This window comes from Rhineura floridana, chromosome 11 (genome assembly GCF_030035675.1).
Source record: "Rhineura floridana isolate rRhiFlo1 chromosome 11, rRhiFlo1.hap2, whole genome shotgun sequence".
NCBI classification, from domain to species: domain Eukaryota; kingdom Metazoa; phylum Chordata; class Lepidosauria; order Squamata; family Rhineuridae; genus Rhineura; species Rhineura floridana.
In genome coordinates this window covers 10,562,001-10,582,369 of record NC_084490.1, presented here as the reverse complement: position 1 = coordinate 10,582,369, position 20,369 = coordinate 10,562,001, and the positions used below count along the sequence as shown (strand labels likewise).

The 20,369-nt window shown below is 42.5% G+C and overlaps 1 protein-coding gene across 1 annotated transcript in view; it reads left to right on the top strand.

Moving 5' to 3' along the window:
- The window catches only part of LOC133367325 (vomeronasal type-2 receptor 26-like), a 33,156-nt gene extending 20,249 nt beyond the window's left edge, over positions 1–12,907 (top strand). Inside the window, exons 5-9 of the mRNA XM_061591427.1 lie at positions 175–466; positions 4,205–5,065; positions 5,940–6,194; positions 7,934–8,060; positions 12,006–12,907. Coding sequence (XP_061447411.1) covers positions 175–466; positions 4,205–5,065; positions 5,940–6,194; positions 7,934–8,060; positions 12,006–12,907 — 2,437 coding nt within the window. The remainder of the gene's footprint in view (positions 1–174; positions 467–4,204; positions 5,066–5,939; positions 6,195–7,933; positions 8,061–12,005) is intronic.
- Positions 12,908–20,369: the final 7,462 nt, after the last annotated feature.

Sequence of the window (20,369 nt, the reverse complement as noted above, 5' to 3'; positions counted from 1 at the left end):
AGTTGAGGTGATGTTTGGAGAAGTCTCATGCCCATGTTTCAGGACCAGCTCCTGTTCACACTATCGGCTGAAAAACTATTTTTGTGCAATATCTTAATTAAATAGACATTGAACTGAAATGTGGCGAATATAATGATCTGAAGCATATGATACAACATGTAACTCTCAATCCAGGGTGCTGACTCAGAACTACCAGCATATCCTGGCCTTGGCATTTGCTGTAAAGGAGATCAATGAAAACTCCCAAATGTTACCTAATGTCACTCTTGGATTCCACATCTACAATAGTCATTTCACTGCACGCTGGACCTATCAAGCCTCAATGGAACTTCTCTCCAGACGGGCCAGATTCATTCCTAACTACAAGTGTGATGTTGAGAACCCTCCAGTTGCAGTCATTGGGGGACCAAACTCGAATGTCTGTCTTCATATGGCAACTATCCTGTGCATGTACAAGATGCCACAAGTAAGAAGTATGTATGGAACATCTATAAGTTGAACAAGTCATTTGCACTTCTGTTGTATCTTGATGTGTCTAGCACATTCACACCATACATTTATTCCACTATTATTCCATTTTAAGCAGGCATGGCTTTCCCCAAAGAAACCTGGGAAGTGTAGTTTGTGAAGGGTGCTGAGAGTTGTTAGGATACTCCTGTTCTCCTCACAGAGCTCCAATTTTCAGAGTGGTTTAACAGTCCCTCTTCCCAGAGAACTCTGGAAACTGTAGGTATGAGAGGGGAATAGGCATTTCCTAACTCTCAGAACTCTTCACAAACTACATTTCTCAGGATTCTTTGGAGCAAGTCATAGAATCATAGAATAGAATCATAGAATCACAGAATTGTAGAGTTGGAAGGGGCCTATAAGTCCAACCCCTTGCACAGTGCAGGAATGCAAATTAAGATATGCCTGACAGGGGACTGTCCAACTGCCTCTTGAATGCCTCCAGTGTTGGAGAGCCCACCACCTCCCTAGGTAATTGGTTCCATTGTTATTCCGCTCTAACAGTTAGGAAGTTTTTCCTGATGTTCTGTCAAGATCTGGCTTCCTGTAACTTGAGCCTATTATTCCTTGCCATGCAATTTGGAATGATCGAGAAGAGATCCTGGCCTGCTTCTGTGTGACAACCTTTCCAGTATTTGAAGAGTGTGATCATATCTCTCCTCAGTCTTCTCTTCTCAAGGCTAAACATGCCCAGTTCTTTCAGTCTCTCCTCATAGGGTTTTGTTTCCAGTCCCCTGATCATTCTTATTGCCCTCCTCTGAACCTGTTCTAGTTTATCTACATCCTTCTCAAAGTGTGGTGTCCAGAATTGGATGCAGTGCTCAAGATGAGGCCTAACCGGTATCAAATAGAGGGGAATTAGTACTTCACACAATTTGGAAACTATATTTCCTTATCAGACAGTGACACTTCCTCAGATATGCCAGTGTTTATTAGTGTGTCAGGATCAGGCTCCCTCCTCTTTCCAGCCCTGTGAAGTGATGGGATGGCCCTGCCAGCCTGCTGCTGCTATCTCCTACTGTCTTCTCACATAATCTCCTGGCAGTTGGACCACCAAGCATGCTCTTACCACCACAAGCAGTAGGATACATTAGCCTGATTCGAGGAGGAGAAGCAATATGTCCACTGGTGCTGATGCTACTGGCAGAAACTCTGCCAACTCTGCCTGTAGTGGCAACATGGGAATGGATTATTTGTAGATTATGAGTAATGCTAAGCTTTTCAATAATATAGTTCAGTAAGTATGTGTGTTGAAAATGGAAAAGATTCAAGCTTCCAGATAACCTAAAAGACTATTTTTTAAAAATAGAGAAGAAAGAAAAACAGGGATAAACTTGTAAAGAACTAAAAAGGTAAGAGACATATTATAAGTTTTTTTAAAAGTACACAGGCAAACAAGATGTGATAACATTTTTAAAATTCCAATCCCAAGATCCAGGACCGAGCCCTTCAATACCCTATTTATTATCCCCAGTTTGAGAAGGGACCATTAATAAGCACTCTTTAAGGCTGATTCTGTAGCCAACTGTGGATCCATCTGATAGTTATTCCATCCAGACCAGATTTAGCTAGTTTGCTAATCAGAATATCATTGGGCACTTTGTCAAAAGCTTTGCAGAAGTTGAGTTATATTATACCCACAGCATTTCCACAGTCTGTCAGGGAGGTTACCCAGTTAAACAAGTGAAATAAGGTTAGTCTGGCAGGATTTGTTCTTGACAAATCCATGTTAGCTTCTGATAATCACTGCATGGTTTTCAAGGTGCATACAGATTGTTGTTGTTATATGCCTGCAAGTTGATTGTGACTTATGGTGACCCTATGAATCAGTGACCTTGTGATGTTCCTGCTTATAGTGTAAATATGGTAAGTGCTGTTTATATAGAAGACATATGGTAAGTGGAGTGAAAGAGGAGGGGGGAGTACATGAACAGTAGAATGCTGGATGATTGGCTGAGCATTTAAATGGCTGGGAGTATAAATGGAAGAATGACAGTTGAATCTGCGTGGATGTTGGGAGTGTGGAGAAAGAGGTGTTTGAGGGTGGAGGTCAGGAGTGTGGAGAAAGAGGGAGTTGGAGTTCTGATTAATAATAAGTCAAGTACAAAACAGGAATAGATGAAACCATATGCTTGTGAAACATTCTAAAACTAATCTTGTTATTTCTGATACTTATTTGGTTTACCAAAGGCCTGATCCTTGGCTGGGGGATATACATACCAAAAGGGAGGGCAAGGTAATTACCAAGGCTGAACAGAAACAGTATCTAATGGTGGCAGTGGTGAAGGGAGGAATAATAACAATTCAAGTATCCAGAGCAACCCAGAGTTGTATGCGTTATCTATAAAGATACAAGGGGGTTGGGAACAGCATAAGCACACAGTCACAAAAGTAACCAGCTAGAGAGAGACTCAGGCAAAGTCTCTGGGAGTATTGGTTATAGGACATGACTAGTGGTGCTGCCTAGCAGGGGGATCTAGTGAGATCTGTGCTAGAGGGAAGTGAGAAACCATATAAAGCACTGTCTGGACTGGTGGTATCCCTGGCGGTGCCTAGTGAAAGGCAGTAGCCACAAGCAGGTGGGAACCTGACAGGGAGAGCCAGGGAAGGGCGTCACAGACCTCCAATAGCATTTGTGATAACCACCATGTTCAGATCTTGTACGTTCAGGTCTGTGGCTTCCTTTATGGAATCAATCCATCTCTTGTTTGGTCTTCCTCTTTTTCTACTGCCTTCTGTTTTCCCCAGCATGATTGTCTTTTCTAGTGGATCATATCTTCTCATGATGTGTCCAAAGTATGATAACCTTAGTTTCATCATTTTAGCTTCTAGTTCCCAGGTTCCTCTCTTTTGCCCTTTTTCAAAATAAGGACATTAGACCTCCTCCAGTCATCTGGCACTTCATCTATTCTCCACAATTTTGCAAAGATAATAAACAGTGGTTCTGAGAGTTCTTTAGTCAGTTCCTTTAATACTCTAGGATGCAGTTTATCAGGCCCTGGGTTTCATGACTATTTGAAATGGAATAATAGTGGAATAATAACAAATGTATGGTGTGAATGTGATCTAAACGTGTTCTGAGTGAAATGGAGAGGAACATTCTGAATACCACTGAAATAAAATAAACCTTGTGCTTTATTTATTCTGTCTTTGAAAGAAAACCATATACAGGAATCACTTCATTCATGTTTGTACCTTAAGATACTCTGCAGAGCTAATTTGTCTCTGGCCATCTACATGTAAACAGTTATTTCAATTCAAGGGATGTTTTATCCACTTAATAATAAACTGTGTAGGGAAGTTTTTTCTAGCATATATTGCCCGCCAGTCTCAAGGATGATGTTTGAATGCGAGAGTAATTTACAAGAGGGGAAAAAAAAACTAATTTCTGATCATGGTATACTTTTTTAGGGGGGTATGTTTAGCCTAGCATTTTGGCTGAATTTCTATGTCCAGGTTGGGGGAACTCCAAGATTTGCAAAAGTCGAAAAGCAAGTTCTTTGGGGAGAGGGAGAACACTGTATTAGGGAACAGAATGAAGTGGCTGGAATGCTGAACACCAGCATCCCTCACAACAATGTTATGTTGCAGGATTCACTTGTTTGTCTATAATGTGCAAATCAGCACCATTTCAAGTCTCTATATACAGATACACAGAGAGGCAAATGTTTCCCTTCTTTTATCTTGTTAAAATTAGCTCATATACGGCTCTTCACCTGTCATGAATAACAAAACCCAAGCTGTTTTCTTCCATCGGATGCTCCCAAATGGGGCCTTCCAATATCAGGGCATTCTCCACTTACTTCTGCATTTCTCATGGACATGGATTGGAGTGGTTTCTCAGGCTGATGACAATACAGAGAACTTTATAGACAACGTACTTCCACTATTTTCCGAGGGTGGCATCTGTTTTGACTTCATAGAAAGATTCCCCAAACTAACTTCTTCTAGCGGCTTTGGTGACATGGTAGAAGAAGGTTTTAAGACAGTCAATGTTATTATGGCAAGCACTGCCCATGCTGTGGTTATGCATGGAGAAATTCAGACCATGGTGGTCTTTAGGGGACTGCCCCAGGTTGCGGAAATGGAGGGCATACAATGGAAGAAAAAGCCTAAAGTTTGTATTATGACAGCCCAGATGGATTTCACAGCATTCCCCTTTCAAAGAAATTGGGGCATAAATTTTCTCCATGGGGCTATATCCCTTTCAATACACTCAAAGGAGGTGTTAGGATTCCATAAATTTCTTCAGAGCAGGAAACCTGACTCACAAAAAGAAGATGGCTTTGTCAGGGACTTTTGGGAAGAATCATTTAACTGTTCATTTCCCAATTCGGTGGCACACAAGTTGGATCGGCAAAGGTGCTCAGGGGATGAGAAGCTGGAGTCACTTCCTGTATCTGTGTTTGAAATGTGCATGACTGGCCACAGTTACAGCATCTATAATGCTATCTATGCAGTGGCACATGCTTTGCAAAATAGTCATTCAACCCAGTCCAAATACAGAGCAATTGTACATAGTGGAAGATGGAAGCTTCTGAATCCACAACAATGGCAGGTAATGTTCAGATCAAATGAAAGTGGAAGATACCATGATATATGTGGATTCAACAAAATCCCTTAGACGATGTAGAAACTTGCAACTCTGTTGGGGATGGGGGAGAAATTTGATTCCGTTTCCATTTAAAGATAAACCATTCTAATGTCTACTCCTTCAGGGGGAAAAAATAAGAGAACTGAAATGCAGCCATCATTCAAAATTTGGACTTCTCCAAATTTTGCAATGCACTTTCCCAGCCAACCAATGTGTACAGAAATGCATAAACTGTGTAGTGTCCACAAAAATGCATATATTAGTGAAAGTACCATACACAATGCATTGCAATGCAGAATATTTCGTGCAGAAATGTGTATATTAGACAAAGTTACATACAAAAATGTGTAAATGTTAGAAGAATTTTGGCCCAAAATGCTGATGGAGTTTTATGGGAACTTTAAAAATAATAAATCACACGTAGAGATAGAGAAGCTTTGTTGTGAAGGAAGGTTTTTTTTAACATAATGAATTTATACATGCTTTTTGGAAGGGGGGTTTGGAAAAGAAGTCTTCCTTCAGCTTCCCCCAATGTAATTCGACCACCATCACAAGTGCTGCCAGTTCTTCTATGAGCAGTCACAATGTTTTCCCATAGTGCTCTATTTACAACAAGAATATATGATAAGGCAATATGTGCCATTCCAGTGGCAATGCTGAGGGGGGTATGGGATTTATCTGGAATTTTAGATGATTTATTGTTTTTACTACCAACGTTGGCCTACATAAAGCTTTTCAAAGGAACACAATCCAAACCCTCCAAGTCAAATTTATTATCACCATGTTGCATATTTACACCTTTATGTACAGCCTTTTGATTTCCCTCCTCATAATTTAGCTGCACCACATTCTCAGAAGTATTTCATTTAACAACAGTGCGGGAGAAATTGTGTCCTTTGATCAAAATAGAGAACTAATTGCTGGATTTGACATTATCAACTGGATCACATTCCCAAACCAGTCCTTCCTCAGAGTCAAAGTTGGAAAGATAGACCCTCTGACTCTCCTAGAGAAGACAGTCTCCATGGCTTCCCTGGACAAAGTCTTCACCATTGACGAGGATGTCATCATATGGCCCAAACAATTTAATCAGGTGGAGTCTGTGCATATTTCTGGGTGTACTCACTCATTTCCCCAGTGTTCAGGAAGTGGACTCTGTAGATATTCAAATGGCTTTAGCTGAATGTTCTGGAAATTTAGGTAGCCCCATTTAAATGATGTGTTTTGAATTTAAATATTCACTTTGAAGAAGTTTAAAAGTGCCTTACTATAAAGTGTACTTTCACTTGTGCTATCATAAGGTTGCCTTGCACAGAATCCCCCCCATAGATCTATAGCAGCCACCATCTCACCCGCACTCCCATACAATGAAACGCATTCCCTCCCCTTAAATATTAGGCAGGCACCATCTCTGCTATCTTTTTGGCGCCTTTTGAAGACTTTCCTCTTCCAACAAGCCTTTTAAGTTGAGACATATCCAAGTCTGCATCTGTGTCAGAACTGCTTCTAATATGTCTTTTAATATATCTTTAACCCTTATTTAAAAAAGATGTTTTTAAAGTTTTTTTGTTTTTAATGTTGTTTTGTTTTAATGTATTTTAAGGTCTTTTTATGATGTTTTAAAGTGTTTTTAGTGTTTCTGTTTGCCGCCCTGGGCTCCTGCTGGAAGGAAGGGCAGGGTATCAATAATAATAATAATAATAATAATAATAATAATGTCATATGATGACCCAAGGACATTTGTCGACCCAGTTTTCAAAGTGCACACGTTGTTGTTGTTATGTGCCTTCAAATCAATTACAACTTACGACTTACGGCGACCCAATGAATCAGCGACCTCCAATAGCAATGTACACATGCAGTTGCACTTTTAGCTGCTCCAATGTCAGAGCTTGGAAAAGTTACTTTTTAAAACTACAACTCCCATCAGCCCCAGCCAGCATGGGCACTGGATTGGGCTGATGGGAGATGTAGTTAAAAAAAAGTAACTTTTCCAAGCTCTGCTCTATGTTTCTTTACCGTTACTGTCAGCTTACCAATTGCCATCTGCTCCCACAAACTCTTAACCAATTTCTTCTTATGAGTCTTACAATTAACCTTCCAAACTTTGCAGACATGATCCTTGCTAATATTAATATGTACAGCATTTAACTTCAGCTGTTCCTCAGTATCCTGTGATTATCCACATAATTCAAAAAGCACAACCACAGATCAATCATCAGCCCTTCTTAAATATTTCATTGATCACTGAAATCACTATCTTCCAATAGCATCTAGCCTTCCAAAACTTGCACAAGATGTAGAAGAATGCAACACTGATAAACCTCTTTAAAGAGGGGGAAATTGACCAACTAATCCTTCATGAAAAAAAAAGGAAATGGACTGCCTTCAAGTCGATCCCGACTTATGGCGACCCTATGAATAGGGTTTTCATGGCAAGCGGTATTCAGAGGCGGTTTACCTCTGAGGCTGAGAGGCAGTGACTGGCCCAAGGTCACCCAGTGAGCTTCATGGCTGTGTGGGGATTCGAACCCTGGTCTCCCAGGTCGTAGTCCAACACCTTAACCACTACACCACACTGGCTCAAAAACTCATGGTAGAACCTTGAAGCATTGCACATATTTGCTTGTGATTTTTGTTCACGTGAACAAAGGATTACAGTAATTCCACAGGTTCCAGCAGTCCGCTGAATACCTAGTACTCTCTAGGTTCGATAATATTGTGAGATCCCAGAATTAAGCCATTTCTTAACTGGGTAAAGAACACTGAAATAAATTTTCCAACGTATACAATCTGAATTTTACCTTACTCTTCTCTTTCATTTTTGCACAGTCAAAGCCCCTTTCACGGTGTAATGACTACTGCTATCCAGGCTATAGTAGGGCCAAGAGGGAAGGGGAGCCATTTTGCTGCTATGATTGCTTTCCATGTGCAGAAGGAAAGATATCAGACCAGAAGGGTAAGAACAGATAGCTTATCAAATTAATCAGCTATGATCTAGCTCCCTCACATCAGTTTATAAAACAATTCAAAATACTTCCCTAATGTTCAAAGTGTTGCCCACAGTATAGCGGTGGTAGTGGTGTCTACGAAAGAATGCCCTCTTATAGAACAACATATACATTTTGTCATTCCAACATATTCCAGAAATTACAGCATCAGTGGAGACCTGAGACCCTCATTGTGAGTCCTTTGTCATGGATGGATGACTCCCTGGTGGTGTTTGGGCTGAATACTGTTACTTTGCTTGGCAGGGGTGTGTGTGTGGGGGGGGGAGGGGGTCCATAGATCTGGATTTCTGAATGCCCTGGGGGATTTTCTGGCTGACATGGCTGCCACTTCTTTTGGGGCTCCTGTCATGCTACGTTGCATGAGAAAGCCTCAGATAAGAAATGTCTGGAACAAGCTGATACTACTCTAGCATAGAGCAGAATGAACTAATTCCACTCTACCAAAATTCTGAAGCAGGTTACCAAATTGGAAATGGCTTCAGTAATTGACTCCACAGCTACAATGCTGAGTGCATCTGAAACAGTCAACTGTAGGGGGGTGGGTGCTTGTGATAAGGATGGCCTAAGGATACAACCCTAGCCTCACTTACCTGGAAGTAAGCCCCAATGAGTTCAGTAACATTTATTTCTGAGAAGACGTGGTTAAGATTGCACTGTAATTCTGATTTCCATTTCTGCATTATATTTTATTTTGTTGGTGGGGCGAGGGAAGTCTGTTTAGAAAATGAAACCCACCAAAAGCCACATGAAAGTCTGACACATAGCCCACAAAGGAATCACTCATATTTTATCAAATGGTTTGACAGCTGCTCCCCACCCCCTTCTATAAGAGTTAACAGTTGCTTGGGGCAGATCCAACTATTCTTTAGATTTCCCCCCCCTTTGTTTCCTAAGAGGTCAACCACTTTCCAAAGAGCTAACAAGTGTATATTTTGAAAACTGGGTCACCATGTGGTGGGGGGGTTGATGTTATGCATTGCCTTGCACAGAATCCCCCCCATAGATCTATAGCAGCCACCATCTCACCCGCACTCCCATACAATGAAACGCATTCCCTCCCCTTAAATATTAGGCAGGCACCATCTCTGCTATCTTTTTGGCGCCTTTTGAAGACTTTCCTCTTCCAACAAGCCTTTTAAGTTGAGACATATCCAAGTCTGCATCTGTGTCAGAACTGCTTCTAATATGTCTTTTAATATATCTTTAACCCTTATTTAAAAAAGATGTTTTTAAAGTTTTTTTGTTTTTAATGTTGTTTTGTTTTAATGTATTTTAAGGTCTTTTTATGATGTTTTAAAGTGTTTTTAGTGTTTCTGTTTGCCGCCCTGGGCTCCTGCTGGAAGGAAGGGCAGGGTATCAATAATAATAATAATAATAATAATAATAATAATAATAATAATAATGTCATATGATGACCCAAGGACATTTGTCGACCCAGTTTTCAAAGTGCACACGTTGTTGTTGTTATGTGCCTTCAAATCAATTACAACTTACGACTTACGGCGACCCAATGAATCAGCGACCTCCAATAGCAATGTACACATGCAGTTGCACTTTTAGCTGCTCCAAGCAGTTATTTGTAGCAGTATGCATCTGCTCTGTGTATAACCCAAATAACAAGGTGAATCAGGATGATTGGGAAAGAACTCACATTCATGTGTCAGATCTTGCTATTAAGACAAGTGGAGGTAGACCAGGGAAATCTCAAACTTTTGGGTAGCTCTGTTGTGGTATCCCTCCACAATAGTAAAATGTACAGCTTTTCCACAACTTTTCTTTTCCAAGGAATGAAATCAAGCTGAGGAGAGGGAAGGAAAGGTCAGGAGATCTTTAATTTTGATGGACACGTCTAGATTTGAATCACAGTGAATAATTTTCTAACGCCAATCTAATTATGATAATTTGAGAGAGACCTGTTGAAGTCAATAAACAAAGCTTTGCATGGGTCATCACTCCACTCCGTGTTTTGGCTGTGAGAGAAGGCCATAAGTAGCAGAAACACTCTATTAGGTGGCCTACTTACTGTATTTCCCAACCTTTATATTTCTGAACAAGCAGTTAAAAAACACAGTTTCTCTCTTGTAATCCCAGGAAAGGAAACGGTGGCAAGAAATATCTGTGACTTTACTATAGTAAAATCACCTAACATGATAACCTCCCTCCCCCTTCAAAAAAATAGGGAATGTGATTTTTGTTTTCCCAAACCAAAATCATAACTTTTGCTATATTTTTCTGAATTTTGTCAGGGTTCATGTCCTCATGAGGAGTAACAATTCCTGCAGTTTGCATCCAATTATGGCAGATTTTTTTTTTAAAAAAAAAGTTTAAATGTTCCCAGCATGAAAAACTCTGGATGTATCTGCCTGAAATTTGGCTAGCTTAATCCACTCTCGAAGGGCTCTTTTGCTTGCAAATATCACCCATGTATGAGGAAAAAAACAAGTTCTGGCCAGATTTAGATTTCCCATTACAGCCAACAGAGTAAAACAGAGTTTTGGATATAACAGATTGGATTGGAACCTAAATAACAAAATAACAAAAGGGCAGAGCAATCCAACTCAGTGGAAGCCGACAAAAGGGGAAATGGGAGCCAACGAGAAGGTCTGCAGCATCTAAATGCCATTTGGATGCCTCTGGGAGCTGCACACAGGGACCAGAACGTAAAAGCTGGCTCTCACAAATACCCCTACTGGGGAGTAACACCCTTCCAGTGACTTCCATTGCAATTTTTTTCTTAAACCAACCTTTTCTCCTACATAATTTTTGCATGGATCAGGACCTGCAGTATGTGCTGAACACAAGTTGAATGTAGCCTAACTCCCCCCTTAGCTCCTCCTCCGACATGCCCCCGAAACACCCCCTTTTCAGGCCTTATGCCAGCTCCCCTAATGCCATGCTGGGTTTCCCTGGTGGACCCCTGACTGAGCTGGCTGGGTCCTGACTCCACCGTGGCAGAGCCAGGATGTGGGGCTTCTGCCAGTGCAGACAAGTATAGCCCAGCTGAGCCGGGGACCACCCTATCCAATTCCCCTCAGTCTGATGTAAATACCAGTTGGATTTCACCCTGAATCAGAATTAAACAGAGTAGATAAAATAAAAAAAACCCAGGACATTTCCAAGCACTGCAAATACATGACAAATCTTGTGGTTGCTGAGCACACCTAGCTATTATCTCTTTTTAGGATGCAGGAAAAAAGGAGCCATTTAGCAATTTGCTCCAAGCAGCTGTTAACTGTGTGAGAGGAATAAAATAATTAAAAGGCTGCCATGGGTCACCTTGACAGATTTCTTGCAGTATGAATTCCTTGGGTGAACTGTGTTCTAAACCAGAAATCAGCTATCAGGATGCAGATCTGGTAACACAATGAATTCCTCTCCCATTCCTACTTATGGCCTATTGAGTCAAAATTCAATGACAGAGTCCACCAACCTAGTACTCTCCAGCTGGCTTTGACTACAATTTCCATCAGCCCCAGCTAGAACAAATTTGTGCTAACTAGATGGAGTCATTGGAGGCACCAGGGTGGTGAAGGCTGGACAATGCAATACCCCACTCCCCCCAAAAAATATACATAGACCTTTGACCATGTCAGATGCAGAAAGGATGATATTTGATTTTTAGGTGTATCTAAAGCAGCTTAAACCCACTGAAATGTTGCAGCCCCTGGATGCATTAAAAAAATCCATCCTCCCACTGAATTATGTGGTCTTAACTCAGATTATTGACGGAAGAGAGATCTACACTATTCTTCCTTCAAACTCACCTTTGATATTTTTCAAGTAGCAACTCTAATTCAGAGGCTGCATGAAAGAAAGGAAATGATAGACAGATGCTTGGGTAGAGATATACATACATATATACACATGCCATGTTATTTGTATTTTCTTTCCAGACATGGATGACTGTTTTCAGTGTTCAGAAGATCATTATCCAAACATTGGCCAGGATGGATGCCTTACAAAAGACACAAGCTTCCTTTCTTACAAAGAACCTCTGGGGATAATTCTGGCCACATTTGCTCTATCCTTTTCTTGCATCACAGCTTTGATACTTAGAATATTCATGAGGCACAAGGATACACCCATAATCAAAGCCAACAACAGGAACCTCACCTACACTCTCCTCATCTCCCTCCTGCTCTCGTTTCTTTGTGCTCTGCTATTCATTGGCCCACCTGCAAAAATAACATGTTTCCTTCAACAAACTGCTTTTGGAATTATCTTCTCAGTGGCAGTTTCTTGCATATTAGCCAAAACCACCATAGTAGTTCTAGCTTTCATGGCTACCAAGCCAGGGTCCAGGATGAGGAGATGGGTGGGGAAAAGACTGGCCAACTCCATTGTCCTTGCTAGCTTCCTTATTCAAGCCAGTATTTGTACAGTGTGGTTAGCAGCTGCTCCCCCATTCCCAGATTTAGACAAGCACTCAATGACTAAAGAAACTGTATTGAAATGTAATGAAGGGTCAGTCACCATGTTCTACTGTGTTCTAGGTTTTATGGGCTTCCTGTCCATTGTAAGCTTCACTGTGGCTTTCCTAGCTAGGAAGTTGCCTGACAGTTTTAATGAAGCCAAGTTTATCACCTTCAGCATGTTCATCTTTTGCAGTGTGTGGTTGTCCTTTGTTCCTACCTACCTGAGTGCTAAGGGGAAATACATAGTGGCTGTGGAGATCTTCTCCATATTGGCCTCCAGTGCTGGGTTACTGGGTTGCATCTTTTCTCCAAAATGCTATGTTATCTTGCTGAGACCTGAGTTGAACAGCAGGGAACAGCTGATAAGAAAAAAAAGTTAAAGAATCTAAAAGGACTGACTGATGTAGCAAAATATAGCTGTGATTTAGTCTCATTGTATTCAGTTGTTGGAATGCCTCAGCTGAACACAACTGTTACCCATAGCCAATACTATAGTTCATGTTATTGGTACCTGTGGCCCTTTCCCATAAACTACTCTGTTAAAGAGAAGAAGTGACATAAGACTGGTGTGGTGAATGCTGAGAACTGTATAGTCCTCTTGCATAAGTCCTGGCTATTTCCAGAAGGGTGTTACGACACGTGCTCTTCGGAACCTGAGTGTGTGAATTTGCCACCCTCATGTCCCATGAAACACACCTCCTTGAGAGGAGGGGATCTTTTGCTAGGGATAAGAACAAGCGCTTTGCCCTGAAATGTGCCTAAATGGTGTATCTATATTTTCCCCAAGAAATGCAGGTCCAAACCAAAATAAAGCAAAGCTTTCTTTTATTGAGAGAAAGAGTAGAAAAGCATTACAGAATTACTTGGGTGCGTGGCAGCATTAATCATTAATATCCTAACCCAGTCATAACTTTAAAGTTAAAGATCAAGGACCCTATGGCTATTAAGAGTGACAGGTAGGAGAGATTACCTATCCTATGCCCAGAGTGGGCGGTTGAATACAGCTGAAGCTATGTGGAAGAGCTCTGATCCAAAACCAGGAAGGAATCTCTTGGTCTCAAGCTTTTGCACCGAGACCCAGAGTCTCCCCGGTTCTGTCCCTGCAGTCCTTTGATGCGTTCCTTGAAAGCGTTGTTCACTTGTTGGAGCTCTGATGTTCCTCGGCCCCCCTTCTCCTTCCCTTTTTTCACTAGATTCAAGCCTCGGTTTTAAAAGACTTTTTCCTCTCTCCCCCTCCTGCCAAGGAGGGGGTCTGAAAGTCTGGTGATTTTGTGTGTGTGTGTGTATCTGCATGTGTATTTCTAACTGACCCTGAAAAACTAAGGCTCCTAGCGAACAATGGAATTCACTGTGGGTGAGGGAAGTCTGCCAAAGAAAAAGATAACATTTATGCAGAATATTTAGTTAATTTTGTATCTTAATTCTGCCCTTGTTACCCTTTGCACAAAACCTCTGGAACGCATCACCAGCCATACCATTAGGTGTGTGTGTGTGAGAGTGGGGGTGGGAGTATAGTTCCTGGCCTTGTACCTCCTGGGTTCCACTTGAGCCTTGGAATGTATTAATTTAAACAGGATGCCTCTGCAGCTGCTGAAATCCTCCATCCCTTCTTTTATGCAAACCTTGGACAAAAAAAGTCCTAGCTGTTTCCATAGTGACACATTGGGTATGTCATTTTGGCTTAGCCATAATCAATACATAATATCTTTGGCCCCATATCCATTGTGGTCATGGTGAAATAAACTGATCTGTAAGCCTTCTTTGAACAGTGGTTGGTTGTTGTTCCCCCTCCCTCGGACTAATACATTTAGCCATCAATCAGTTCTATGTTTTATTAGTTCTATGTTTTACTAGAGTTAAACAGGACAAATATGATTTTGCCAATTTTATTTGGCAGGATGTAGTAGGAAAAACCTTGTTTATTCCCTAACACTAGAAAATTCCATTTGGATTATGAAATATCCCAGTTCTTAAAATGACGGTCCTGCCCATTTGGTAGGGGCGGGTTTGCCTACACCCTATTTCTAGGAAGGCTTGGGAAGGTTCCAGAAATTGTGTAAGAGGTCAGGTGGGGTATCTTGACCAATGGGGTAAGGGTTTTGAGCGGCTATATATAGCCTGCTCCGCTTTAAGAGCGCGCCTTTTTTGCCTTGCGGCACGTTAAGAAAAGGCTCCTTGGGTCTCCTGCTGCTGACCATCTTTGGTGAATTTTCCTTGTAGAGGTTTCCTGCTTTCTACTGCCGGTACCCTCGTGCCTTGTTTAACTTTGCTTTCTCATCAGCTGAGAGGCGGGTGTGGGGCTTGCCTATTGGCGTTAGTGCCTCGTCTTACCTACTTTCCGGGCGTTCTTTCTGTTTGTTGCAGCCTTCCTCTTTTTCCCGCGCGTCAGCTGGGCAGCGGTGTTTGACCGGCTGCCTCGGCTTGCCGGCTGGCTCTGGCGCTGCGGTGCTGAGCCTGCACATGGCTGCTTCCTGGAGTTCTCCCTCATCGCCTTCCTTTTGTTGGGCCCCCTTTTCCCGCGCGTCAGCTATGCAGCGGTTGCAGTGTTGCTTGCTAGCTCTACTGCTGCTGCGCTGAGCCTACATGTGGCTTTCTATAGGACTTCTCACACTTTGCCTTCTGTTGTTGGCCCCTTTCCGTTTGTCAGCTCTTCCTGGAGCTGGCTGTTTGCAGGTGCGTTCCAGCACCAATCCCACCCCATTTATTTCAGGGGCCTTTCTTGCACCCTATTGGGGCCTTGCTAGAGTGAGTTTTAAGCAAGTGCTTTGCACAAGCAACCCCCCTTTGTGGATGGTAACCTTCATTAACCCCCCCCTCCATTCAGCCTGCTACATAATCCTTTTGGGATTGTGGGGAGTTGGGTTGTTTACCCGTCCCCTTAGCCCCCTCCCTTATTCCTTTTGCCTCTTTCATGGGGGAGGTGTGAGTTGCTCACAAGGGTGGGGGGGTGTCTACTTGTTTTGTCTTATTAATTAATTATATATAATATTATTTTATTATTAAATATACAAATAAATAGATACATACATGAATTAATTTTCAGATATTTCTAGATATATAATATCATTTTATTATTATTAAATAAATAAATACATGAATTCATTTTAATATTTATAGATATGTATTTAGATTCCCCCCGTTCCTTTTGCTTTTTTCGCGTAGGAGGGGTGAGTAGCTTGGAAGGGGGGGTGTCTGCTTGTTTTGATTTCTTAAATTCTTTATTATATATGGAATGATTTTATCATTATTATATGAATAAATACTTTGATAATATATAAATTAATTTTAAAATCTTTATAGATATATGCATAATCATATATAGATATATGTAGTTTATTCTTGCGGGTAGCATTGCGGATGTAGGTTTTAGATTGATCTTCGTTGTTGCTTATCCCCATATCATTTATTTTATATACTTAGTTCTGTTTGTATTCCTGCATGCATGTTTTGTATTTTAAAATGATGTTCTTGATCATGTAGCTTCATAATTTGTTGCATTTCTTATGCATGGAGGAAAAGTATAGATGCTTCTACAATAGCGTCTCTAAAGGGCAATAGTTTATTTTAAGGTGAGTATAGAAAAATCCCACATCTCATATTTCTTTTGCGGTTTTTTTAAAAAAATATGTGAATAGGTGTGATTCCGAGAAAGGTAATCTATGCTATGTAAGCTTATAGGAAATGCTCTGCAGCCAGGTGAACTCATTGTTGTGGCGTTCTGAGCCAAGCAGAAAGGAAATGCCCTACAGCCAGGTAAACTCATAGTTGTGGCTTTCTGGGAGCCAATATGTTTAAGGTTAATATATATCTTTCCTGTAGTTTTAAATGCTCTGTTTTATCCCTGAAGTATCTAAAATGAAACATTATGCTTAATTTGAGATTGACAGTTTATTGGTCCTTGATTAAAGTGCTCCTCTAGCATTAGGTAAATCTTTATTATGACGCTTTTCCACGGAATTTTAAATCAATTTAACTTTATTCCACAAATATGAATTGTATACTGCTTGTTTCACAAGATACAGGTACCCTCTTCAATCGCATCTATTTCATGGCAGTCTCGTGTACACTGGGCGCTGCTACCAATTTTCTTCAGCGGCCGTTCTTTCTTCAAAGAACAGAGGACTTCCTCCTGTAGCCTGAACTGCAGGTAAGTTTTGATACAGGCTGTAGTTGATAATTTGGTGTCAATTCAGGAGCTTGGGTGTGCCAAATAATGGCTGGCTGCCTTTAGGTGCCTGGGGGCTCACTATAGAATTTATTTTCTTGGATTATCTTCCTACAGTGCCAGCGGTACATATGTGGCCTTCTGCCCTTCAGATCTGCATGATACGTTCAGTGCAGCACTTGGCTATGGTTATGGGGTAAATCCCCAGACCCTCAACGCTATTTGAGCTATGCGCTTTGTGCATGCGTTTATTCTGCAAAGTATAATACAATATCTATTCATCACTTGGTATGTCTGGGTTTACGTGCAGTCAGGAACCCATTTTATGAATATCATAAAGGGGTTGGTTACATTTCACTCTAATGCCATCTGATCTTATGAGGCCATTTCCCCCCCCCCCAATGAACGAATGATGTACACCTTGTTGCAGTTTATTATCTACTAAAGAGGGCAGGACGTTACCATTGGGAATATATCTTGCCTCCTTTCTGCCTTTGTCATTAATTTTCTGGCCAAGTGCATTAGGGAACCCATTTCATGAAAACCAAAGGGTGTTAGTTGCATTCCACCCTGAGACCGCCTGGTCCTATGTGGCCATTTGCCCCGGATGTGCTATCGATACTCCTGCCTTCGATGATTCTTAGTTTCCCCCCCCTTACAGGACAGTTGTCCTGGGCGGTGGCCTTAATAATATTTTCAGTGAGCCTTTTGCCCTGGAAAAATTAGTTTTCTGGGCAAGTCATTGTAAAATTTGAGCCCTGCGCTTATATTGCCATGCTGTTTTGTTTTTTTAGCGCATACGCTTAATATGGACCAGTGGGCTAGTGACTGAGTGGTTAAGCTGAGGGGCTGCCCATCGCCCACTCTGTCTCTGGTTTCCCTCGGATAGAGCTTTTTCTCTGTTAGGCCAGTGGGCCAGTACTATCTTTTCATATTCATTAATGGCTACGTATTGATTTAATTTTGATTATTGCTATGTTGTTCGTATGGCCATTATGTTTAGAGGTTGCATTTCTTTCATACAGGAGCAGCTGCGACAACTGCCCTAGCAGGCATGCATTCTGGAAGTATTCTGATATTTATGCTATATTCAAAAGGGCAAAATTAATTCTGTCATAATTATCGCTTGACACTCTCTGTGCTGGCCTTTAATCCAAGGCAAGAGGAATGCAGGATCATTCTGTAGATTTAGGGTCAGAAAGGTCCTTGAGGGTTGGTTGTGTTCCGCTCCCAAGGCCACTGACCGGAGGAGGCTAATCACACCCGATGTCCTCCTTCAGATCCTGCCTTTATTTAGGTCAATGTGCTCATCTCTGTATGAGTCGCACCTGTTCGCCGCAGTAACTCTGACGATGTTCTATGGTGCTTTTCGCCCTAGTGAAGTATTGGTTTCCTCAAAGCGCGATGTGTCCTGTAGTGCTTTATGCTGGCGATTGCACGTTAGGTGCAGATTTAATGAGGTTTTCCTTAAATGTCTTTAAGACTGATCAATGGGGCCGTGGCAGTTCTGTATCTTTATTTAGTTGCCAGGTACCTGAACTATGCCCAGTTTCCGCTATGCGGCAATTTTGTGTGTGCATGTGTGTGTGTTTCAGGCCAGCGGGCCAGCGTTATCTCTTATACATGCAGATAGTTCTGCCCTGACTCAGTTTCAATTTTGGGCCTTTGTTCGGCGGGCCTTGTTGGCCAGTGGTTGCGATGCTGGAGTCTTTGGGCTGCATTCCTTTCACATTGAAGTAGCTACAGCCGCTGCCCTCGTGGGCATGAGCATCAAGGACGTCCAGACGATTGGCAGGTGGCGTTCTTCAGCTATAACTTCTGCCCTTGCTCCCAGCTCTCAGAGGGCATACCAGCGTGCCTTGGGAACGTTCAGGCGTTCCATGCCAGTAGTGCTTTACCTCCTGTGTGGCCTATCCCTGTTTCACATTTGCTGCAGTTTAAGTTACATCTGAAAGGGCAATCTCATTCTGTTTCTACCATCGCCGGACACCTCTCCGCGCTGGCCTTTATTTCCAAGGCAAGAGGATTGCAGGATCATTCTGTAGATTTTAGGGTCAGAAAGGTCCTTCAGGGTTGGTCGCGTTCCGCTCACAGGCCCGCTGACCGAAGGAGGCCAATCACGCCCGATGTACTCCTTCAGATCCTGCCTTTACTTAGGTCTCTGTGCTCATCTCAGTATGAGTCGCACCTGTTCGCCGCAGTAACACTGACGATTTTCTATGGTGCTTTTCGCCCTAGCGAAGTATTGGCTTCCTCAAAGCGTGATGTGTCCTACCGAGCCTTTTGCTTTGGCGATTGCACGCTAGGTGCAGAGATAGTTAGGCTTTCCCTTCGAGTCTCTAAGACTGATCAAAAGGGCCGTGGCAGTATTATTTCATTGAGAGTTTGCCAGGTCCCTGAATTGTGCCCAGTGGCTGCAGTGCGCTTATTTCTGTCAATGAGGCCAGCGGGCCAGCGTTACCTCTTTATACATGTGGATGGTTCTGCCCTGACTCAATTTCAATTTTGGGTCGTTGTTCGGCGGGCCTTGTTGGCCAGTGGTCGCGATGCTGGAGTCTATGGGCTGCATTCCCTTCGGATTGGGGCGGCTATGGCCACCGCCCTCGTGGGCATGAGCGTTCAGGACATTCAGGCGATTGGAAGGTGGCGTTCTTCCGCTTTCAAGTCTTATGTCAGGTATTGATTCTGATGTATTGTTTTTTCTTTTCTTAGGTGTGCTGAGCCTTCCTGTGCCTGCGAGGGTCGTCATGTGTGGCCACTCTATTTTATTTTGGGCCCATCGGAGAGCCTTCTCTACGCTTGCTGGGACACAGCTGCAGCTTTCCGCTAGAGCAACGGTTGGCTGGGAGGCTCAGAGGGGCATGCTTTGGGATGCGCTCATGCCTTTGGTGTGTCGCCTTATGGCATCGTTTAACCGGCCACATGTGTTGGTGGTTCATTTAGGGGAAAACGACTTGGTGCAGCGGCCAGGTATGGATCTGCTGCTTAGGATCACCCAGGATTTTAATGCTCTCATCCAGTCATACCCGGACCTTGTTATAGTGTGGTCCGACATGCTGGTGCGACGTGTTTGGAGGGGTGCAATGCACCCAAACAGGATCGACAGATCCAGAAAGTGGGTAAATAGGAAAGTTAGGAGTTTAGTTAGGTCATTGGGTGGGGCATATATTCCTCATGACAGAATCCGTTTTCATGCACCGCATCTGTTTCGAGATGATGGTGTCCATCTTTTGGATATTGGGTGTGATTTGCTATTGGAGGATTTTAGGTTGGGTTTGGGGGCTTTGTTTTCTTTGGGTTGAGGGGACCAAGCTTCAGCTGATCCCCTCTTGTGGCGTTGGATTCGGACAGGTGAGGTAATTGGGGTTAAAAATGGAGGTGGATGAGGCATTTGGGTAAAGGGCACTCCCTGGTGAAACATCAAGGCGTAATGCCTGGTGTGGATCCGGGGGGTGTCCACGTGGGACCGGCTTGCGCATCATGGTGAATGCCTGTACGGTGGGGCCAGGATGCGGAGGTTGGAACCACAAACCTGACTCCGATTGCAAGGAGGGAGAAGTTTTCCCACATCCTTGTCTGGGGAGTTGCAGTACGATGTGACTGACTTGCCTCCTGGTTTGGAGGGTCTAGACCCTCATAGATAGGTTGAGCCTCACCTGCCCAAAGGATTTGAGATT